The sequence below is a fragment of the Neltuma alba genome, unplaced genomic scaffold (genome assembly GCF_004799145.2).
Source record: "Neltuma alba isolate B1F8T4 unplaced genomic scaffold, ASM479914v2 tig00013101_pilon, whole genome shotgun sequence".
Lineage (NCBI taxonomy): Eukaryota > Viridiplantae > Streptophyta > Magnoliopsida > Fabales > Fabaceae > Neltuma > Neltuma alba.
In genome coordinates, this window is record NW_021637425.1 from 117,019 (window position 1) to 142,245 (window position 25,227).

Below are 25,227 nucleotides of genomic sequence, written 5' to 3' on the forward strand. Positions count from 1 at the left end.
TTTAATTTAATTACTTTTTAACTTTATTCATGTTTAATATATATATTATGATAATAATAATTGATCTAACGATAATACATGAAGAATACAAAATTATACATTTATATAAAAAATTTAATGATTTAACTTATAAATAAGACCGAATTTTTTTCTTTAAATAAATAGGACCATATGAATATTTTATCATTTAATTAGAAATATGATTAGCTATTACTACTTTAGTCTTTCATATAAGAGTTAATTTAATATTTTATTTGGTTTAAATATAAAACTTTAATTCTTTTTGTATCTTGTATTTATCTATTTTTTTTAAGCTAGTCCTTGTAATAGTTGTACATATTAAATACTTCATCAAATTATAGATTTAGCTAATACGCATGATTAGTAAAAGTGTTTCAGGAAAGATAACACCTATTTATTAAAAATAACTAACTTAACTAATATTTTTAATTTACCCAATCAATTAATTAGTTTTTATATTAAGGACCGGAGATAATATTTATTTTTATTCTTAACTCTTCTTCTTAATAAACGGATAATAAATCTATAAATTTTTGGATAAAGTAACATCCAAAACTGATATTATTTGTAAGCAGTATCTAATATTTTAATCTTATTTATGGTATATTTAATTTTTTTATCCTGTATCTTTGAAATTATTTTTCAGTTACATGAAAGACCACAATATTATTTATGATTTAGAGGTGCTAAATACATTATAAATAAGATTAGAGTGTTAGATGTATCACATATAACATTAGGGTATTGGGTATATAAATGAAAAATAGTATAAAGATACTAAATACTATTTTACCCTAAATTTTTTCACACACCAATATCATTTTATTTAATTTGGATACTCTCTTAATAATATCCGATCAAGTGAAAAAAAACTAAAGATGAATAGAATCAGATTGAGAAATTTTGGGACACTACTGCAACTTGCATGTGATAAGAAAGAAAAAAAAGAAAAAAAAATTTGGCTGCCCAGCGCTCAAAATGAAGAATTAAGGTTTAAATGGAGAGGAATGTGGAAAGAGGTTTCTATAGAAAAGTGGTTTCGGGGTGAAAAAGTGTGTTGAGTGGATTATATATATATATTTTTAACATTGAATGTTTGGCCTGATGTAAAGGAATTAAAATAGACAAATGACATGAATTGGGTCTTCAAAATGCTTTTTTCTTTGCCAAAGGGTCTTCAAAATGATTGGGACTGTTTGGTTTTAATATAGAGTAGGAGGCTAATATTTTTAAGATAAATACGTTTAACTATTTATACAAAAATAATTATTCAAAAAATTCAAGATTAAACTGTTTTACACAAAAAAAGAGATGAAACAGTCAAATTTTCATATTAACCTAAGGTTAATGGACAATACATTTTAGTAATGAGGTTGAGTTTAGTAAAATGAACTAGTCTTTCATAATATAATAAACTAAGGGTAAAACTTCTGTTAGAATCTCGAACATATCTTCAATAGAATGATACCTCTATTTACTAGAAGAAAAAAAAGAAGCACTTTATATTTTTTTTCCTTGGCAGGAAACATATTTTCTCAAGACATGTTGTGAAGGGGGCATCAATTTATAGGCAAATTACATGATGTACTCCAATAATAATTTCATTTTTACTATATAATAGGTAAAATAGTTGATTGGCTTGGAACCTAAATAATTGGCACCTCTAGTTGGGACCCAAAAACAGATTCCAAGGGGTCCACTAAGATATTTTTAGTCAAAAGGTTGTGGTCCTTTCCCATTAGATGACAATATTGAATTTGAACCATAAAACAGAGATAAGGATAGCTTCTCAGCCCCTTACTATTTCCCTCAGAATTATTTGCCCTTTCATAAAACAATTGGACCTGGTCAAAATTTTGGTAGTGAACTACTGAAAGATTTAAGATCAACTTTATTGTAAAATTTAATTGTGACTTGTTTTGTATTTTAAAAAAAAAAGCTGACAATATAAATTTTTCTTTTTTATATATTTTCTACATTATACACTTACTTGTGTGAAAATTATAAATTATAAATATAAATATGTATAAATTAAACCTTTTTTTCCCAATGAAGATAATGGATTTTTACAACCACTCAACAGTAAAATAAAACATTACTCCCTCCGTCCTTTTTTTTTTTAATGAGAAACAATCTTTCTCACAAAGAGGTTTTCTAAATAAAGGAAATAAATCCTTTTTGTCTGAAATTTTAAATTCATTTTTTACATTTATTCCGTTAAATATATGCTACTTATTATCTCTTTGCAATAAAGTTTTATTCATTATCTCTCATATACTTTCTTTACAAAGAAAAATATACTCCCCTGGTCCTACTTATAGGGCAGAGAGAAAATATTTTTTAGTCGTATTTATAAGACACTGAGAGAATTTTTTATATAGATATATAATTTTACTCTTTATTTATTATTGTATTGATTTAGTTTACATAAGGTATAATATATATTAAATAAAGACAAAGTTGAAAAGTTATTAAATTTTAAATAAAAGTTAATGAAGTTTAAGGTTTTTCTTAGTTTGTGTGAAACATATTAGAAGTGACTTATAAATAGAACTAGAAGAGTAATTAGAAATATATTCCCTTCGGTCCTATATATAAGCTTCAAATAACCGAATCATGTTTATCGAAAGAGCAGTTAAAATTGGTTTAAAATAATAAATAGGTTAGAAATGTTTTTTCCCTCAAATTTGTCTCTATTTATTAAGGGAGTAAATGAGAAAGGCAATAAATAAAAAATAATAAAAGAGAATATATTGGATAATATTAATGAAAAAGAGGGGGTACTCAATATAGTCAACTAAGGTTAAAATAGGAAAAATAATAATAAATGCTCAAACAAACTAAAAAATAATACTTATTTTAGATCAGATCTCTCTCTAAAAATGAAGCTTATACACAGAAACGGAGGGAGCATACACTATCGCTTTTACTAAATTTGACTAACATTTTAAAGTTCGTGATTTTGGTAGTTGTTTTACAGAAGGAGCATTAAATACATCACATACTAACTAATTAAATGCTAAATCCCACCAAATAGTGTTACCATATGTCAATTCATACGCAAACATTTGGACTTTGAACCACCCCCTTCTCAAAAATAAACGTCATCTGTAGAAAAAAAAAAAGTTCACTATCTTGAAAGTAGACGCAAAAGTAATAAATTAAGGTTGTTGGCTTAAATGAGAAGAACGTAATAATAGAATACACAGATACACATTAAGATTAAGGATTCAAAACCTTTTTAATAATATATATACACATGCCAATATATATACAACTCTTTTGCTGAATACTTTGTTTTGGTTCTTTATAGAAAAACATACTTGTTTCTTAAAAATATCTAGGTAAATATTAGGGTTAATCGTTAAAGAATACATAATTATTACTGGTAAATATTTTGATTGATTTTTTTTTATTCTTGTGATTTGGTTAAATTAATGAAGTATAATCACAAAATGAAGGCATAGAATGCTTAATTGGGAGAATAGTCATGGCACCACACGCACACACACGTATATATACTCCTTCTATGCTTATTATAAGACCCAGTAACTAATTCACACACATCAATATCAATAATACACATTAAAACTATGTCTTAGCTTATAAAAAGTATTAAGAATTTTTTTTAGAAGGACACCTATAATAAGGACTATATATGCACATAGAAACCCAACACAAAGTCTCAAACTAGTGGGAATAGTCAAAATCGCAAAACATTCCATCCAGAAAAATACGTACATTTACAATAGCTATGCTTTCTCCAAGACTGATTTCTCTTCTCTTCTTCTTCTTTCTGATCCTCAACCTAACCCTAATATCTCATCACGGCACCAATGCCCAGCAAAACTTCTTGAAATTCTTTTGCGGTAACAGCACCGTCGACGATGATACCACCAATAGTACCTTCAAAACCAACTTAAAATCCCTTTTATTTAACATCTCTTCCGACACAAAAATCGACTATGGTTTCTACAACTTCTCCTCTGGCCAAAACTCCGACAAAGTCAACGTCATCGGTCTATGCCGAGGAGATGTTAAGGTACAAGATTGTCGCAGTTGTCTCACAGATTCAAGAGTTGTTCTTCTCCAAGTTTGTGCCCCTAACGTCAGAGAAGCAATCGGGTGGTATGATAACTGCTTTCTCCGATACTCCAACCGAACCATATTCGGCGTCATGCAAACACAGCCATATTTCTATCTGTGGAACACACAGGACGCGTTGCAGAAGGACCAGTTCAAGTTTGTGGTGACAGAGCTGATGAAGTTCTTGAGAGAGAAAGCTGCTGCCGGCGACTCTATTCGGAAGTTTGCGGCGGCGAACGCGACGGGGCCGAGCAATCAAACGATATACGGTCTTGCACAGTGCACTCCGGACTTGTCGAGCAAGGATTGCAATATTTGCTTGAATGGGGCAATCTCTGAAATTCCAAAATGTTGCGATGGAATGAAAGGTGGAAGAGTGGTAAGACCCAGCTGCAACATTAGATATGAAACCTACAGCTTCTTCGATCCTGCTGCTTCACAACCTTTCACATCACCGCCGTTGCCACCATCTCCTCCGGTAGTTCTAGATTCCATACCCAAACAAGGTGCGTAGATATTTAAATGAAAAATCACTTAACAGTACGATGTAAATAATCTAATCAATAAAATGAGCAGCATGCAACTGTTGTCATTGTTTTGTATATCATAGGTTGTTACTGCTGACTGCTCACTTGAGTTGAGGTGTGAGCTGCGTTTTGTCAGCTGCCTCCTAGCTACCCGTTGATTTTGGGGTTCTTTTAAAAAAAAAAAAATAGTTTCTTTTTATCATTAGATTTTATGTAAAATGAATTACATTTTAATATTTATTTATAAAAAATAGTTTAATTTTTAATTTTTTTATGATTTTTTAAAGATTTAATACTTTAAGTTAAAAATAAACCAAACCATTTAGGGTATTATTGTTTAAAAAATGATAAAAAAAATTAAAAATTAAACCATTTTTTTATAAGTAAGATATCAAAATGTGATTCATTTTATGTAAAATCTAATAATAAAAAGAAGCTCACAAAAAATATTTGGGAAAAATTCTAACATTAAGAGGTAGCTGACACCCTAATCCCACTCGCTTCTTGTGACACTTTTTATTGATTAAATCGTTTGTGTGTGGTTGGGGATAAAAGGCCTCTTATGCCCACTCTCTAATGCAATAAGCTTGCACACACATACACACATCACTGATCATTAGATTTTTCATAAAATAAGTTACCGACATGAAATGATGTAATTTTGAGCTTTTTATAATTTTTTAAAAATCAAAATTGCATGCTTTTTTAAAGTATTTTTCATCCAAAAATCATAAATAAAAATTCAAAACTGTATTATTTCATATTTAGAACATATCAAAATGTTTTTGATTTCATATATAATCTAATGATCAATAAGAAAAAGAAATGTAACCCAAGAACTTGTTTTGAGCAGGAAAGTGCAACTCATCCCGAGCTATAATTGCCGTGGGAGTCCCAATTATTGTGTTGCTGGCAGTGCTTATCTTTGTGGTCCTACTTAAAGCGAGGAGAGCCAAAAATATTGAAACTAATAAGTCAACAAATATTTCATGTTCTGGTGAGTTCTATACTTACTTAATTTATTTTATATATGTACTTTTCTCCCTTAATTTAATTGTTAGGGTGACAAAAAAAAAGTAATTTTGCTACAAAATATATATCTCCTTTTTATTTTTCAGAAATAATAAAATAAATTGGAATGAAGCAGACACAATTGAATATAATGCAAGAGGTCCCAAGAATTTATATTATATTTACATGTTAAATTTAACAACTTTTATTTCAGCTCAAAAAAAAAAAAACTTTTATATTTATAAGTAAAATTTTTCTGGGTTAAGTTCACAAAAGGCCTATAACAGGGACTACCACGAAAAATTAAATCCGTTTGGGCTAAAACTATTTATGTTTGCCCCAGCCAGGCCTTGGTTCCAGGCCATTTCAAATTGGACCGAATTACATCTCTCATTCACCCCATAAAAAGTAAATGGGTCCACTCGAACCAAATGTCATAAAATAAATGGACGTTAACTACACTTATATCCTTGCCTTTAAAAAAAAAAAAAAGCCTTTATAGCATCAAATCCGTATGAGGGAATATTTCACGGGTAGATTTGCATATTTAATCTAATATTTTTCTTATACGAGTGTGCTAAATCTAGCCATAAAATGGATCATAATTGTTGACTTGTTACAAATGGAGATAAGTGGATTTGGGTGTTTGGCAGTTTTAAAAAGTACTTTGATGCAAATCGAGATACTACTTTTGGTTTTAATTATGAGACTTTATTTTTAGATATAAACAATGTCTTCTAAATAGGACCAGAAGTAATAAAATTTATCTCACATGCTTACTTTGTATATAATAGAATTACTTTTAAAATCATGTTTTGGTTTTTTGCCAAACAAGTAGGATTAATTTTGAGTGGTTGTGTGCAGAGTTAGAGAACGAAGTGCAGAAAGTGAAAGTACAACAAGAACAGAGTAGATTACAACAGCAACAGATGAATGCAGCTTTGGCATTCCTACTCCAAAACTTTGAGGGTCAGCTGCCATCTGAGCTTGTTACCACGGTAATTATTGTCATATTATAAAACTAATTAAATCTTTTACTTTTGTTACTTATATTAATTAATTAATTAATGATTAATGTATATTCTTGTTTATAGGTACAAGATGGTCGATACAGTGGAAATCCAGGAGCCAATAAAACTCAGGCGCCACACTCCAATAAAGATAATTAGCTTAACTGGCAGATCAATGGCAGTATAAATTTGGCTTAAGTTATAGTAGTACTAGTAAGGACTTTAACGTAATTCTAGCCGTTGTAATGGAATATGTATTTGAGTTTTATTACTAGAAAATATTGCAGAACATGCACTGGCCATTTAAACCGATGCGAAGCTAAAAGCTTCCAATGTTTAATTACGGTTCTTGACGTGTGACCATTGGGCTTGATGGGGATAATCATCTTTCCCACTAATTATTTCTTTTGTTTTTCAGATAACCCAAGAAAAAGTGGGCGAGTAAGAATAAGTAGGAAAAAAGGATAATCAATGCTAAAAAATTATTTAAAATTTTAGATGGTTTAAGCGTGTATATTTTTTTTGAGTGAAAATAAAATTATTATTGATAAAAAAATTTACAGAAAAATTTAGAGAGATTTAAAAGTGTATATTATGAATAGGACTATGCTTACTCTAAAATTAGTCATTCTATTTAAAAGTTACTTTTCAACATATTTCATACAAACTGAAATAAATTTTAAATTTTATTAATTCTATTTTAAAATTTAACAACTTTTCAATTTAATTCATATTAAATGTGCATTCTACATACTACATGAATATAAATTTAACAAAATAATAAATAAAGAATAAAATTGTATATTTATATGAAAGGTTTCTCTCTCTTCCCTATAAATAGTGCCAACAAATTTTTTCTCCCTCTTTATCATATAAATAAAAGTAGAGAAATATATTGTGTCTTATATAGAAGACCGAAAGAAGTAATCAATCAGATGTTATACGAAAGAATAGATAGACCCTACTGAAAAAAAAGAGTCAAGGGTGATTTTTAATTGGAAACTACTATCTTTAATTTTTAATATAATAGTTAGATAACTAATTCGTAAATATTAAAAAAATTAGTTAAGTCTTAAAATATTTTTGCTAATATATAGAATAATAAAAATTCTCTAACGTGTATAATCATAATTTTTGTGAGTTTATCAAAAAGATAATCATAATTTTTGTGGGAAAAAACATGTAAAATCATAATGGGGACTATTTTGAGAAAATAAATAAATAAATATAGAAAACAAAATAGATTAAGTTTTTATATTCAGAACCAAATTAAATCTCAAACTAATTTTTATATTTAGTACTAGAAATAGTATTAAGGAACTGTATGTATCTAAAAGTTTTTTTTTACTTAATATCATTTAGGAGGAATGGTAAAAAAACCAACCAAGAAGAGTAAAAACATTAGAAAAAAAAACCAATATTGTCACCTTTTCAGTAAAAAAATTGACATTAACTGAAATATGGCGATATCATTCATTTTTTAATACTTTTAGGACTACATTGAATAAATTTTTTTAATATATTTATAATTTTTTGTGTGAATATTTTGAGAACAAAATTACCTTTCAACCAGAAAATAATTTTTTCTTTTGAAAATTAAAAAAAAAAAACTAGATAGACTTGTGCAGATTTTTTATATGGAGTGTAAGACGGGGTTGCCCTCGCCTTTGTCTTTTTTTCATGGATGACGGATTATTGACTAGGTCGTCCTTGTCCGTCAAAAGCACCATAAATTGGCAAGGTCACAGAGGAGACAATTTTATCGGAAAGAAAAGTCACTGAATAACAAGTAATTAATTAAAATTAGTTTAAAATAATAAATAAAATAGAAATGTATTTTTATTTTTAAATATATTTTTATAATAAATAAGAAAAAGGATGAAAAAGAATGTATAAGAAATCAAAATATGACCAAAAAATAATTAACAACAACATTAAAAAATGTATTAAATATTAAAATAAATTAAAATTAAAATTTATAAAATAGATTATACTCCTTCCTAAATTTGGAACTATAAGATAGAAGGAGCACTTACAATCAACATTGGAAACCTTTCAACTTCCCTCCCCCTCCGCTTTTTATCTCTATCATTAGATGAAATTTAAATACTTCCTCATGTCGTTTTTATAATAGCTCAAAATTTGAATTATCTTGGTTTTTTTTCAAAAGATTAAACTTATGTTTTTTTAAATATTTAATGTGTTTTTTTTTCATTTTGTTTCTAATTAATTTTATATATTGCATTAATTAAATGTTTACTATATTTTCCTTCATACGTTTTATCTCTTGTAATTTTAAACAAGGGTTTGCTTGAAAAAAAGTTCATTGATTTAGTTTGTTTTATAACAAACGAAGGTGAAAAAAAAAAGGTTAATTTATGCAAGGATGACACGCACAAATTGAGAAAAAAGGTTAATTTATTACATATCATTACTTTTAACTAATTTTAATTATTTTTTTAAACCACGTACTTTAGTTATCAGGCTCTTATAAAAACGATCAAAGGGAGTAATTGAGATCTAATATCTTATGAAAAATATTATATTATGAAAGAAAAAATATATAAATAAATTTTTGATAAAAAATATATAAATAATTTTATAATTTTAAAATATGATTTTTGCGGGTGAATTTTTTTTTTGATTTTTTTTATCCTTTGCATTTTTTATAGGTAGTATTTTAACAGTTTAATTATATACATTATTCGATGTTGTAATAATGTTTTTACATGATATTAAATTTTGACCCTTTAAAATTAATCTAGCAATGAAGATAAGAGTTTGATTAATTTAGTCAGCAAGTTTTATAACTAGTTAGAAATGCAATGTGTAAAAGATTGATACTTTAGACAAAATATATTAATTATATTATGAAATATGTCAGCAATCTTGATAATAAACGCGGACACACATTATTGTATGGGGATCTAGCTAGTATTATTATAATTTATTGTATGTAGTTGCTATTTTTAACAGAAGATTTTGTTTATTTGTTTCAATAATACATAAAAATATTTTAAACATCAACAAAATGTTCTAAAAAATTATCATATTAATTATAATTTTCAAAACAATAATATTTGCCACAAAAATCAACATTTGTGACTAATGAAGTTAGGGTTAGATAACTGAAAAAAGTATTTTTAAAAATTAAGGGAACAAACTCAAATCTTATATAGAGTTAGAGAATTAAATGAGTGTTACCTATTTTAAAATATTAATGACTAACCATTTACGCACGTGTTGATAATTCTGCTCTTAGTTCTTACCATTGTCACAATGAGGTTCTTCTCGTTTTTCTTCTTTCTCCTTGCCCAATCAAACTTCTTACAATTCTTCTGTGGTAAGGGGACTAATGATGATAGCATCAAATCCCTATGAGGGAATATTTCACAAGCAGATTTGCATATTTAATCTAATATTTTTCCCATCGGAGTGTGCTAATTCTAACCATAAAATGGATCATAATTATTGACTTGTTACAAATGGAGATAAATGGATTTGGGTGTTTGGCACTTTTAAAAAATATTTTCATACAAATCAACATAAAATTCTTCTCATATACTTATTTTGTATATTATAAAATCACTTTTAAAATTATATTTTGGTTTTTTGCCAAACACGTGGGATTAATTTTGAGTGGTTGTATGCAGAGTTGGAGAATGAAGTGCAGAAAGTGAAAATGCAACAAAAACAAAACAGATTACAACGGCAATAGATGAATGCAGCTTTGGCATTCCTACTCCAAAACTTTAAGGGTCAACTGCCATTTGAGCTTGGTATCACGGTAATTAATACTGCAGAAAAAAAGTTTTAACGGCAGTTAATTAAGGATTTCCATGACGGTTTTGGAGATGAAGTGGATACTATCGACGTTGAAAGAAGAATAAAACACAGCGGTTGTAAATTACCGTGAAAAATTGATTTTTCACAACGGTTTTATAGAAAACAGTTGTGGAAATTGAACTTTCCATGGCGGATTTATTGAAAAACTGCCGTGGAAAGTCATTTTTTCACACGGTTATTAATACAACTGCCCTGATAAATTTGTTTAACGGCCGTTATACAAATAATCACCGTTAAAAACTCAATGTTTTTTTTAAAAATACTACATGAATTTTTTTTACTACCTACCTTCCTGCAGTTTACAAACCAAATCAACCATCAGAGCAGAAGAATATGCAAAACAATTTCAAATGACCATATGAACATTAACATCCAATTCTTATTGAATTACCTAATATATCAACAAATAATTAACTAATTAATAATCAAACAATGAACTAAAATGTAAGGAATGACCTAACTATTTCACATTTTCAAAATTCTCTAGCGATGTTGTTGACAAAATGTCCCTTATCAAGTTGATTTCCTCCATGTCATATGGCACAACTTTTTGGAATGCCTGTAAATAAAAAATGACGTAGTCATTAGTCAACTTGATCAAAAATGTGAAAAGAATTGAAGAATTACATGCAATGTAACCTATATTTACCTCATTTAATTTTTCAGTCACTCTTGTTTCAATGATGTCATTCATATAGCGGATGACATAATATTCACATTCAACACTCTCAGATTGACTACGGTACTAAGAGAATGAAATATAAAATTAAATATTAGACTTTGATTATATAAAAAAATTTATAAACATTAACTTTGATTATTGAAAAGATTTATAAGCATATATTTAGCTCAAAACAACATACTTGTGGGAGAATCCATGTTGGTGGTTGCCTATTTTGCTGCTTGGTCACAACATTAAAACTATGAAAAGCTCTATCAGTAAAAAAAAAAAAAACGTTTTCATAAACTTTACATGTAATAATTATATAAACATAAACTAACGTTCAATGACATCTCTGTTTTCTTTGTTATGACTTCCACGGAGAGAATCAAACTAGTAAACTTTGTTATCAAAAAGGGTACATACAAGTAGGGTCTAATGATAACTGCAAAATACGAACTATGTTAATTATAATCCTATATATATAACTTGTGTATCTCAAATACAACAGTATATTTATCCTTCTACATAAGATGCAAAATATATTTTCTTTTTTAACCGAGTCATTGTGGTCATCATGTAGATCGACCTCACTTTCACAGTATCAGTCCACCTATTTCTTGCCTTCAAGTTCATCAATTTCAACACGGTTGTCAACCTTGTGTAATCATCTTTACATCCTGGATACAAAGGCATCTCTACATCACTACACAAGGTTTCACATGTGAGAGAGAATTATGTAGAGGACCCAGACTATATGTCACGAAACATATCTGAAATTCTATCATAAAGTCTTCATTCAAAACCTTCTCCTTTCTAGACAGTGTAGTCTTTCTAATTTCTTCATGCCAATATCCAATTTGTATACCTCAATTTATCCCATCACAGATAAGATGCTCTCTTATCTCAGGAACACTCCGCCAACTATTGTTTAAGTATTTAACACAAGGACAATAATACAATCCATCTCTTTTACTAGGGGCATTTCTCTAAGTAAACTCAAGAAACCTTTTAACCACATTCTCATATTCTTTGCTAATTCTCTTAGCTTTCATCCAACTATGATCTGTTGTTTTACAGAGTCAATGAGTATAGTTGTCATTACTTTTAAAAATTAGATTAAGTAATTTCTAAAAAAAGAGTCATATATAGTGAATGAGCGAAAATGTTAATAAAAATATATAATTAGACAAACATATATAAGTTTTGTAAAATAGTTAATAATAATTATTTTTGTTATTTTAGTCAAAATCAAAACTATTCTTCATAACATATTTCCACATGCATAAAGTTTTATAAAAAATTTCAATTAATTTAATATAATTTCTTTTGGAACACTTGCCTCTAATTTAATGTCATAGAAAAAATAAAATTAGATTTGTATATAAAATTCAGCTTTTTGTAAAAATAAATTAATACACATACTTAAAGAAATAAATTTTTGTAAAAATATTATTCCCTTTAGGTCCTCCATTCTAATTTCCCTATAACAAATCTCAAATTATTTAAAAAATAGACAAATCAATCAATCAACCAAACCAACAATGTAATAAACAAAGACAGGATAAATTTGAAAAAATATAATAAATAAAACAAAAGTAACAATTCAATCTCAAACCAACTCAATGTAAATATTTTTAGAGTTCAAACTTCTGAATGCAAAACGGGAACACAAATGATATCCATTTACTATGAAATTTTAAACAATACTTTATCATCAATCAAAGTTTATAATGAAATTTTTTTTTTACAAAACACTAAACATATTATTTATTAGTAAATTCTCAAGCTTATTACAAAAAAATACCAAAAATTCGAAATAAAAATAAAAAAATTAAAAGAAATCAAAAACTTCAAAACTAATCAACTTTAAACATTTAAACATGTTTTTAATATCATATATAGGAAGAAATTGAGGTTTTCTAATACCAAATGCCACCAATAAACACCTCAAGCACATAAAAAGCGTAAAATAAACAATGCAAGACATTTAAAATGTAAAATCAGTCAATCGATTTGAAATACAATAGATTTTTATGGTCAAAACATCTAAGAGACCAAGAAAAAAAAAAGAAAATGATACTCACTTAGTGGAGATGATTCAAATGCGAGAAGATGGGTGGCAAAGACGGCGGTAGACAGTGGCAAGCTACCATAAGTGAAATGGAGGACTTTAAATGACAAGAAAGAGGGGAGAATGGCAGGTAATGGCAGTTCAGTGGTGGTGGGACAGAGGGAGACCACAGCGCATTGATGTGAAATGGTGAAAATGTGAAAAACTAAACCCTATCACGGTATATTTTAAAACTTTCCACAACGGTTGTTAATAAAACCACCGTGAAAAGTGAAGCGTCACAGCATGTATTTATAAAAATGTTACCGCTTTTTTTTAGAGTGTTTTTCTTTTTAACCGCTGTTGTTTTGCATCGTTATATGTATTTTTTCTAGTAGTGTAATGTCATATTATAAAACTAATTAAATCTTTTACTTTTGTTACTTATATTAATTAATTAATTAATGTATATTCTTATTTATAGGTGCAAGATGGTCGATACAGTGGAAATCCAGGAGCCAATAAAACTCAGTCGCCACATTATAATAAAGATAATTAATTAGCTTAACTGGCAGATTATTGGCTATACAAATTTGGCTTAAGTTATAGTAGTACTAGTAAGGACTTTAACGTAATTCTAGCTGTTGTAACGGAATATATAATTGACTTTTATTACTAGAAAATATGCAGAATATGTACTGGCCATTTAAACCGATGCGAAGCTAAAAGCTTCCAATGTTTAATTACGGTTCTTGAAGTGTGACCATTGGGCTCGGTTGGGATGATCATCTTCCCCACTAATTGTTTCTTTTGTTTTTCAAATAACCCAAGAAAAAGTGGGCTAGAGAGAATAAGTAGGAAAAAAGGATAATCAATGCTAAGAAATTAATTAAAATTTTAGATGGTTTAAGCGTGTATATTTTTTTTGGGTGAAAAAAACCTTATTAGTGTTAAAAAAATTTACAGAAAAATTTAGAGAGATTTAAAAGTTTATATTATGAATAGGACTATGCTTACTCTAAAATTAGTCATCTTATTCTATTTAAAAGTTACTTTTGAACATGTTTTATGCAAACTGAAATAAATTTTAAACTTTATTAACTTTACTTTAAAATTTAACGACTTTTCAATTTAATCGATATTTAATGTAAATTCTACACACCACATGAATATAAATTTAACAAAATAATAAATGGAGGATAAAATTATATATTTATATGACAAAATTTTCTTTCTTCCCTCTAAATAGTACCAACAAAATTTTTTCTCTCTCTATCTTGTAAACAAAACTAGAGAAATATATTGTGTCTTATATAGAAGACCGAAGGAAATAATTAATCAGATGTTATACGAAAGAAGGGGAAAAAAAAGTCAAGGGTGATTTTTGATTGGAAACTACTACCTTTAATTTTTAATATAAGAGTTAGATAACTAATTCATGAATATTAAAAAAATTAGTTAAATTCATTATTTATAATATATATGTGTTGTTTTTCTTAAAATACTTTTATTAATAATTTGTATTAGAATAATGAAAATTCTCTAACGTGTATAATCATAATTTTTGTGAAAAAAACATCATAATTTTTGTGGGAAAAAACATGTAAAATCATAATGGGGACTATTTTGAGAAAATAAATAAATAAATAAATATAAAAATAAAATAGATTAATTTTTTATATTCAGAACCAAATTAAATCTCCAACTAATTCTTATATTTAGCACCACAAGTAGTATGAAGGAACTGTATGTATCTAAAAGTTTTTTTTTAACTTAATATCATTTAGGAGGAAAGGTTAAAAAAAATACCCAAGAAGAGTGAAAAAAATTTTTTAAAAAAAGAAACAATATTGTCACATTTTCAGTTAAAAAATTGACATTAACTGAAATCTGGCGATATCATTCATTTTTTAATACTTTTAGGACTACATTGAATAATTTTTTTTAATATATTTATAATTTTTTTGTGTGAATATTTTGAGAACAAAATTGCCTTTCCCCCAGAAAACAATTGTTTCTTTTGAACAAAAAAAACTAGATAGACTTGTACAGATTTTTCATATGGCGTGAAAGGTGGGGCGGTCCTCGTTTTTGTCTTTTTCTCATGGATGATGGATTATTGACTAGGTCGTCCCTGTCTGTCAAACGCACCATAAATTGGCAGGGTCACGGAGGAGACGATTTTATCGGAAGGAAAAGTCACTGAATAATAGTTGATAGATGGAGGAGACGATTTTATCGAAGGAAAAGTCACTGAATAACAGTTGATAGATGGCTGGCTCCTTTAAACATATGATATCCTGAGCTAACACCTGGTTTCAACTAAAAAAAATCACTGAATAACAAGTAACTAATTAAAATTAGTTAAAACTAACAAATAAATTAGAAATATATTTTTATAATAAATAAGAAAAATAATGAAATAAAATGTATGAGAAATCAAAATATGACAGGAGAAAAATAATTTAGAACAACATTAAAAAATGCATTAAATATTAAAACAAATTGAAATTGAAACTTATAAAATAGATTATACTCCTTCCTAAATTTGAAACTTATAAATAAGATAGAAGGAACACTTAAAATCAACATTGGAAACCTTTCAACTTCCCTCCCCCCTTCCCTTTTTATCTCCATCATTAGGTGAAATTTAAATACTTCCCCATGTCGTTTTTATAATAGCTTAAAATTTGAATTACCTTACACTTATGTTTGTTTCAACATTTAATTTTTTTTTCATTTTGTTCCTGATTAATTTTATGTATTGCATTAATTAAAATGTTTACTACATTCTCCTTCATACATTTTATCTCTTACTTGTAATTATAAATAATGGTATGCCTGAAAAAAAGTTCATTTATTACATATTATTACTTTTAACTAATTTTAACTATTTTCTTAAACTGTGTAATTTAGTTAGCAGGCTCTTATAAAAACGATTAGAGGAAGTAATTGAGATCTAATATCTTATAAAAAATATTATATTATGAAATAGCAAAAAATACATAAATAAATTTTTTTGATAAAAAATATATAAATAATTTTATACCGTTAAAATATGATTTTTGTAACAACGGTTCTTTCAAAACCATTTTAGATTAAATCCAACAATTTATTTGAAAGATTAACAATGATAGAAAAGAAAAAACCTTAAAATTTTAAAATCATTATCATGGTTAAAAGAAATAAACTTATAATACGAGCAACATCAATTATTAACTTGGGCTTTGGACTTCCAAAGTCCATAAATACTATTCAACTCTTAGCCCAAACCAAACTTATACTTTCCAACATACGAACTGATAAATTATTTTTAATATAAGCTATAGAGCCCATTAGTCAAAAGTCAATACTTTCAAAAGAGTGTCACATGCAGAGTCTGAGATGTCTCTAGCCTTCTAGTGGCCCTATCATACCAGATAGTAGTAATTAGAGGTATTAGTTTACGACACTAGAGTAGATGAGCCCTATGTGGCAATATATAACAAGTTAGCATATAGAACAAAAGCAGGGAGGCTATACAAGTTATAACAGCACACTATGCCTCTGGAGCCTTCTCTGATAGGCCACCACTTGTACTATCACTTGAAGATAGTAAAAACCATGAGGTGAGACAAATGCCTTAGTAACCAACTCTCGAACTCATCATACATACTAACACATGCTCTTGAAGTGTCAAGTGAGACAGTTATTAATTCTCGAACAACATAAATATATCCATAGAAATATAATTTCAATAATCTAAACCCTCACTGTGGGGGCTAACATACAAGCCACATAGGTCTATCCCTCACTGTGGGGATTAATCAGACATATAGGCCTATCCCTTATTCTGGGAGACGAATAAGAAGCCACAAAGGCCTATCCCTCATTATGGGAGACGAAGGAAGAAGCCAACCAATGTGCACCAATGGCGGCCTTACCACGTGGTAGGATAAAGCTCAATCCAAAATCCAAATAACAATCAATCATTCACAATATAACAAAAATGTCTCTATTTTTTTCAGTATAATCTATAAGATATAAATTATATATCTTTCCAAACTTCTCCATCACAATTCCAAAAATCTCACAAGATAATTTTTATAGCTCAAAGTTATAATATACTCAAGTTCCAAACAACAAATACTATTCTAAAATAACAAAATACTTTCAAACAACATGTTAACATATATAACAAGTGGAAAGTAGTTATCTCTCACCAAACTAATAGTAAGGATTACCACAAGGTCAATTTTTGCTTAGCCAATAATTAATCTACACAATTAATATAACCACATATTAATATAAGCTAATTAATTAAGCTTCTATATATTATTTAAATTTCTAATTTAATTGAATTTTTATTCTAAATTCTCGCAACTCTCATAACCCAAAAATTAAGTATAACTTAAAATTTCCTAAAAGCCAAATTATTTATTTACAACCCCCAAATTATTTACCTTAATAAAAAGGATTTTCCAAAATTTTCAAATATAAAATTATTATGTTCTAAATTCTAAAAATCTCAATGTAAGTTTAAACCTCAAAATCAAACTATCAGAAAGTCAATAATACTTCAAATATTCATAAATAAATAATCTGTTCAAAGCTTTAATGGTATAACTATCATATATATATATTTCCATAAATAATAAACTTTTTAACTAAAATAATTATTTTAAAACCTCTGATTACCCAATAAATAAAACTGAATCGATTAAAATCTCAATAATATGTCAAAGTACCCAAATAAATTATTTAACTTAATTTTAATTGGTAAAAACGTAATATAAATCATATATAACCGATTTTTCAACTAGAAAAATCCATTTAAGCACTAAAAACCAACAAATGGACAAATCTAACCGATTAAAGTTAACAACTCATTTACCTCTAAATTTCCATTATCATCTTTTACCAAAACTCTATATTTATATCATATATAAGTATCAAATTTTCTCTAAACACTATAGTAATACTGTTATTAGGAAGCCTAAAATATATAGAAAATATTCATGAAGAAAGTTTGATGAAAAGAAGTAATGTTATGTACCTAAATTATCTTTAAAGGTTTCCTTCTCTCTCACAACGATTGCTCATCGGCTTCTTGCTCTCTCCCACACTATTTCTCTCTTTCTTCCTTGCTCTCTCTTTCTTTCCCGCACCCTTGTCTCCTGGCTCTACTCTCTCTCTTTTATCTCCCATCTTTCAATTACCCAGCACAAATTTTCTTTTTGCATTTAGTTCTCCTTCTCCAAAGTCTTCATTCCTCCTCCTAAAGTCTTCTTTTTGATCCAAATGCTTCCATTTTTTCCACGCCTCAATTTTTTCCATGCATCAACTTTCCACGAGTCAATTTTCCATGCCTTAACTTTCCACTGAAGCCGGTGGAAAACAGCTACTTCTTCTCTCTTTTTATTTTTAAATATTATTATTTTATTATAAAATATTATTTTATTATTTATTTGTTTACTAAATCCTAAAATAAAATTTAGGATATCACAATTTTTACGGGTGTATATTTTTGTTGATTTTTTTTTATCCTTTGCAGTTTTGATAGGCAATATTTCAATAGTTTAATTATATACATTATTCGATGTTATAATAATGTTTTTACATGATATTAAATTTTGACCGTTTAAAATTAATCTAGCAATGAATATAAGAAGTGAAGAGGTTCTCTTTTGAGCAACCTTGGATGTCATTTAGTGGAACGACAAAAGGAATCTTATTTATTCATACGAATTTATTAATATCACTCGAGTTTGTTTGAGGATTATAAGTGAATTTTATAATTTTTTCTATACAATTTTACATTTGTTATTATCCTACTTCCCCCCAGTTAGAATAAAGGATATGATGAATTTGTAACCACTCAAATTTCACCAAAATATTTTCCTTTCTATCTTTTTCTCCTATTTTTACTAGTGACATTTTTGTTATCAATGCATGCGTAAATGGTTACTCATTAGTATTTTAAAATAGGTAACGCTCATTTAATTCTCTAACTCCATATAAGATTGAAGTTTGATCCTTAATTTTTAAAAATATTTTTTTTCAGTTATCTAACCCTAACTTCATTAGTCACAAATGTTGATTTTTGTGACAAATATTATTATTTTGAAAATTATAATTAATATGATAATTTTTTAGAACATTTTGTTGACGTTTCAAATTTCAGTATCTGAATATTTTTTGTTAAGTGCATTAGGGTTAAAAAAACTGAAAAGATAGTTTATAGAATTAAGAGATCAAAATGAAATCTCATGTAAAATAAAAGAGTAAAAGGACACTTTTAGTTTTCAAATATGTAGATTAGTCCTATTGTTTGTGTGACAATCAATATTTTGAAATGATTTTAATTTTGATTGTTGATTTATCTTTCTCAAGTCAGAACCTCATTTTATTGATGTTTAAAATCTTTTTATATATTATTGAAACAAATAAACAAAATGTTCTGTTAAAAATAGCGACTACATGCAATAAATTAAAACATTGCATTCTAACTAATTATAAAACTTGCTGACTAATTAATCAAACTCTTTATTCTAATTAATAACTTTTACGGATGATAATTTTAAATTTTTGCAAAAAATACCTAATTTTAACTAATTTTATTAATTTATATAAAGTTGCTATTACATGTTTATAATAAGTATCCGGGATTAATACACACAAATATAACATTTAAAAGGCAAATTAAGGTAAACTCCAGAAACGATGGACTTAGTCAGCACCTGATCTCCCAACCACAAGGTTACATGGAGATAGAGACATTTACGATATATTACCTCTGGTCCTTAATACTACCTCTGGTCTTAAAAACCTCATTTGTAGTCTGCAAATGAGATCTTATAGTTAAGATCAAAGGTAGTATAAGACTTAATTGATTAAATGAGGACCCAGAGATAATATCTTATAAATAGAAACAACACAACACAAGCCTCATCACCCAAATCTCAAACACTTTCACTAGTACTCTTAGTTCTTACCATTGTCACAATGAGGCTCTTCTCCTTTCTCTTCTTTCTTCTTACCCTAAGCCTAATGTCTCATCAGGGCACTGAAGCCCAATCAAACTTCTTAAAATTCTTCTGTGGTAACGGGACTACTGATGATAGCAACAGTACCTTTCAGACCAATCTCAAAAACCTTTTGATGAATATCTCCAACACGCAAATTGACTATGGCTTCTACAACTTCTCCTTCGGCAATAACTCCGACAAGGTTAACGCCATCGCACTCTGCCGAGGAGATGTTAAGGAAGCAGATTGTCGTAGTTGTCTCACAGATTCAAGGGTTCTTCTTCTCCAAGTGTGCCCTAACGTGAAGGAGGCGATCGGGTGGTACGATAACTGCTTCCTGCGATACTCCAACCGAACCATATTCGGTCTCATGGAAACATCGCCATATTTCTATTTGTGGAACACACAGGATGCGTTGGAGAAAGACCAGTTCAAGAGTGTGGTGACGAAGATGATGAATCTTCTAAGAGACAGGGCTTCTTCCGGCAACTCTATTCGGAAGTTCGCGGCGGCGAATGCGACAGGTCCAAGCAATCAGACGATATATGGTCTGGTGCAGTGCACGCCAGACTTGTCACAGAACATTTGCAGAGCTTGCTTGAATGGAGCAATCTCAGAAATTCCAAAATGTTGCAATGGAAATAGAGGTGGCAGAGTGGTACGACCTAGTTGCAACATAAGATATGAGACTTACAGCTTCTTTGATCTTGCGGCTGCACAACCATTCATATCATTACAGTCACCGCCGTCTCCTCTTCTGCCACCTGCTCTACCAACGACACCCAAGAAAGGTATCAATATTTGCATTCAGTTCACACACACACACACGAGGTAAAAGATTATCAGAGTCAATCTCTATCTACTTATTGCGTATCCCTCTAGAATTTGCTTGAATGAGGCAATCTCCGATTTACATGTTATACTTATGAGCACAAAATCTTGTTTTTTTGGTACAGGAAAGAGAAACACAACAGGAATTGTTGTTGCCATAGTTGTGCCAACTGTTGCGTTCATCGCACTAGTCATCTTCATCGTTATTATTAAGGCCAGAAGGCTAAAGAAGACTATCCGAAGTAAGTCAATGTATTATAAATTATGAAAAATTAATCTTTTAACCCCTCTAATTTTAGCTCGATTGCAACTCAGTTTCTATATATTATTAAGTCACTTTCTAAAGTTTTGACTCGGCTGCAACTCAATTCCTAAGTAGCAACCATTGCCCTAAACTTCAAGAAATATCAATTTTATTTTTTTAAAATATGGAGACTAATTTTTTTTATTAAATGGTTAAATTATAGAGATTGAGTTATAACTTAGTCAAAATTATAAGGACTGTGTTACAACTGACATTGATTTATAATTGAGTTGAAACATTGATTGATTACACGTATAATCAATCAATCTCAATTCAATATAAAATGATAAAGTATAGAGAAGTTCAATATTCAATGAAAGCATACAAAACAAGGAGTCCTGGAAAATCATGTCCAACATTATTTTAGTTGAAAAATATTTTCTTATGTCGCTTTAACCCTCTTGCGTACATGCACTTGCGCTGCCATGCGTAACGTAGCCGGAGAAGATAAAGATGAAATCATGACCGTTGATTCATTGCAAATGGACTTTGAAACCATCAGAGCGGCAACGAATGATTTTTCTGATGCAAATAAGCTTGGACAGGGTGGATTTGGACCTGTTTACTTGGTAAGAAATTAAATTATACAGTATTAAATTAAATATTATTCAAACGGAATATTCCAGTTCCTGTATTTTATATTATATCAAAACTCACGTATTTGATTTTTTTAAAATACACAATTTCAGGGTAGGCTATATAATGGACAAGAGATAGCTGTAAAAAGGTTGAGTAGAGATTCTGGGCAAGGTGAGATGGAGTTTAAGAATGAAGCGTTGCTGGTGGCCAAGCTACAACATCGGAATTTAGTGAGGTCACTTGGTTTTTGTCTCGAAAAAGAAGAAAAGCTCCTTATTTACGAGTTTGTTCCCAACAAAAGCCTTGATTGCTTCATCTTTGGTAAGTCAATATTAATGTTTGATTCTGTGATGTCATCTACGTGTATATTTAAGCTTTTCTTCTGATTTCAGATTACCCTATTGCCAAGTTTCTTTGACTTCTTTTAGACAAGTCGAATTCAAAGGATCACTAGATATGTACAAGTCACCTTGTAACGTCTGTATTTATGTAGATTCCGTCAAAAGGGTGAAATTGAATTGGGAAAAGCGCTACAAAATTATAGAAGGCATTGCCAAAGGCCTTGCATACCTTCATCATGATTCTCGAATACGAATTGTTCATCGTGATCTCAAAGCAAGCAACGTGCTCTTAGATGAAGAGATGAATGCTAAAATATCAGACTTTGGCATGGCAAGATTATTTGTGATAGATCAAACTCAAGCCAAGACAAGCACAGTTGTTGGGACCTAGTAAGTTTATTGATTTATGAGATTAATGTTATAACACTGGAGACATAACTTGACCTTTTTCCCCCCTGCTAGCGGAGATATCACTTGACTAACCAAATTTAAATATACTCATTATTCTTATAAAATATCTGACAGTGGATACATGGCACCGGAATACGTGATGAATGGAACCTTTTCAACTAAATCAGACGTCTTTAGTTTTGGAGTATTGGTTTTAGAAATTATAAGTGGCCAGAAAAAAGGTCAATTTCAGAATGGAGAAAATGAGGAGCACGTAGTAAGCGCGGTAAGTACATGCCCTTTATCCATCCAAATCTAATCTTAGTACTAAAGTCAAAACTAGCCATGAATTTCTCAATAGTGTTTAAGTGAAACATACATTCAGAAAAAGAAAAAACATAAAATTGATGTGGTAGTAGCTAATTATTGAACAAGCTGTTTCAGGTTTGGAAAAACTGGACAAAAGGGACATTGGCAAATATTGTGGATCCAACGTTGATGGAGGATGCTGGGTCAAGAAATGAAATAATGAGATGCATCCACATAGGGTTACTGTGTGTTCAAGAAAATGCCGAACACAGGCCAACAATGGCTTCCATTGTTCCAATGCTTAGTACTCATTCAATCACCCTTCCTGTTCCTTCAGAACCTTCATTTTATATCTGGAGAAGCTTACCAGGAATCAAATCACTATCTTCTGGAGATCAATCCGCCGACGGATCAATAAATCAGCTTTCAGTGTCAGAGCAGTATCCTCGGTAGCTATAATATGTTGTAGGAAAAATTACTATGTTGTCCCAAAGAGAAAAAAATATAATTATGATATATGTATGTGTGTGTATTTTGATTTCCTGTGTAACACTACTATGAGTAAAAACATATATGCAGTGGTTTTATATAATTATGCACCTCAATATACTCATGATTAGCTTTTGTGAATTATGATATGGTTTGTGTGTATGTGTATCGGATAATACATACAACTAACGAACAATAGAGTTTTATTTTATTCATGTAATTGATAAATACCGAAAGTAAAGGGGATCCCTTATTTTGAATTAAGCCAAAATAAAAGGATAAATTAAAATATGAGGTAAAAATAACAAAATGAATAACATTCTAAAATAAGAAGTGAAAGGTTGGGGGTGATGATTTCCTTAGCATTTCATAAAAACTATAATTAGCTTCCCTTTAATTTATTTGTATAATGCAATTATTGCTAAATTAACTCAAGACTCTAATTTTTTTTGGGCCGAACTCAAGGCTCTAATTACTTGTTAATACCTTTTCAATCATTTATAGTTAAATAAATTAAAGAGTGTTTATACAAATAAGTTAGAACATGTGAATTAGAGTTTTATATATTAAGTAGCTTCTTCTGAAATGTTAAGAGAAAAATTGCATTGACAAACCTTTCACTACTTATAATTGAGTCTAGAACTTGATTTCTATTCCCCCCCCCCCAAAATATAGCTTAGCATTTGGTAATATTTTATCAGCATTCAAAGGCTTAATGTTATTATTTTTTTGTTAATAGTTTTGAGGTTAAAGGACTAAAAGTATACTTTTAAAAGTTAAGGGATCAAACTGAAACCTTACGTAAAGTTAAAAGACTAAATATATATTTTAACCAATAATAATGCCAGCATCCTGGAAAGAAATGTCAAGAAGGTGATAATCTGGAAATCAGCAATTATCTTCAAAGGTAGATGAGACTCTCTTTCCTCTCCTTTCATGTCAATTTCCAAACAAAATTGACAGCTAATTAAATATAAATGGAGAAATCTCGTGCGTCTTAAAAAAGATAATCAGAAATATAATTATAAAAAAAAATTTTAACAATTGAATGACAAATTCTGGGATAAAAATAGGAAAAATTACAATTAGGTTCCATCCAAGAAAATTAAATATAAAAAGGTCTCTTAAAATTAAGAAATTATTCTGAAGACCTTATTGTAATAAATTTTATTTGTTCAGTTACCAAATTACCTTTTTTTCCCCTAAAGTTTGCATTGACAACTGAAAGAGCAGTGATTGACAACTTAGGGTGCAAGGATTGACAACTATTGAGGAAGGTATTGACAATTCATGTATTAGATTTTGTGATGTGTTGAAAAAATGTATTGTCAATACTTGCGGTGATAATTGTTAATTCATACATTTTAAGTTGTTAACGACTGCTTTTTCAGTTGTCAATACAAATTTAAAAAAAAAGAAAGATAATTTGGTAATTAAACAAATAAAATTTATTGCAAAAAAGTTTCTTGGGACTTTAAGATAATTTCATGATTTAAAGAGACTTGTTTGTATTTAATTCCCTTGGGTGGAGTCTAAATGTAATTTTTCCTAAAAAATAAAGACAAGATTCAAACTATTCTCTTATATTTGAAATTTTTAATAGGAAATTTTTAATAGGACAATACTTACATTAAGTATTTTTCTTATGTCCATTATGTGAAGTTTTTCAATCAAATTTAGCCATGTCTACTTTTTTAAAAATATTATCATTAAACTATTTTTTTACCAGCATTTTCATTAAACTATTAAACCCATATGAAAA

At 28.8% G+C, this 25,227-nt stretch overlaps 2 protein-coding genes and 1 long non-coding RNA gene across 5 annotated transcripts; 2 read left to right on the forward strand and 1 right to left on the reverse strand.

Moving 5' to 3' along the window:
• Window positions 1-1,424: 1,424 nt before the first annotated feature.
• Window positions 1,425-22,845, reverse strand: LOC114734456 (uncharacterized). The gene is made up of 3 exons (XR_003739167.1): window positions 22,776-22,845; window positions 12,162-12,170; window positions 1,425-1,436 (listed from the first exon to the last, which is right to left on the reverse strand). It is a non-coding gene; the product is annotated as an uncharacterized LOC114734456 (long non-coding RNA).
• On the forward strand, window positions 3,702-7,018 carry LOC114734448 (cysteine-rich repeat secretory protein 38). The gene is made up of 4 exons (XM_028922079.1): window positions 3,702-4,613; window positions 5,488-5,631; window positions 6,510-6,643; window positions 6,740-7,018. The coding sequence occupies exons 1-4, from the start codon at window positions 3,776-3,778 to the stop codon at window positions 6,812-6,814; spliced, it is 1,191 nt and encodes a 396-aa protein (XP_028777912.1). The 5' UTR covers window positions 3,702-3,775; the 3' UTR covers window positions 6,815-7,018.
• LOC114734447 (cysteine-rich receptor-like protein kinase 10) lies at window positions 9,610-23,609 on the forward strand. Of its 3 annotated transcripts, none has more exons than XM_028922078.1 (6): window positions 9,610-9,614; window positions 21,796-21,926; window positions 22,047-22,257; window positions 22,430-22,667; window positions 22,803-22,953; window positions 23,112-23,609. In XM_028922078.1, the coding sequence occupies exons 2-6, from the start codon at window positions 21,819-21,821 to the stop codon at window positions 23,427-23,429; spliced, it is 1,026 nt and encodes a 341-aa protein (XP_028777911.1). In that variant the 5' UTR covers window positions 9,610-9,614; window positions 21,796-21,818; the 3' UTR covers window positions 23,430-23,609. The 3 variants fall into 3 exon arrangements, with proteins under 3 accessions (XP_028777911.1, XP_028777909.1, XP_028777910.1); XM_028922077.1 differs by lacking the exon at window positions 9,610-9,614 and adding an exon at window positions 21,127-21,295; XM_028922076.1 differs by lacking the exons at window positions 9,610-9,614; window positions 22,430-22,667; window positions 22,803-22,953; window positions 23,112-23,609 and adding exons at window positions 20,201-21,013; window positions 21,179-21,295 and having other exon boundaries at window positions 22,047-22,327.
• Window positions 23,610-25,227: the final 1,618 nt, after the last annotated feature.

Coding starts and splice junctions, on each gene's coding strand:
- LOC114734447 (XM_028922076.1), top strand. CDS start 20,245: ATGTCTCATCAGGGCACTGAAGCCCAATCAAACTTCTTAAAATTCTTC. Junction 21,296..21,795: donor GCTAAAGAAGACTATCCGAA/GTAAGTCAATGT, acceptor TGCGTAACGTAG/CCGGAGAAGATAAAGATGAA. Junction 21,927..22,046: donor GATTTGGACCTGTTTACTTG/GTAAGAAATTAA, acceptor ACACAATTTCAG/GGTAGGCTATATAATGGACA.
- LOC114734448 (XM_028922079.1), top strand. CDS start 3,776: ATGCTTTCTCCAAGACTGATTTCTCTTCTCTTCTTCTTCTTTCTGATC. Junction 4,614..5,487: donor AGATTCCATACCCAAACAAG/GTGCGTAGATAT, acceptor TGTTTTGAGCAG/GAAAGTGCAACTCATCCCGA. Junction 5,632..6,509: donor AACAAATATTTCATGTTCTG/GTGAGTTCTATA, acceptor GGTTGTGTGCAG/AGTTAGAGAACGAAGTGCAG.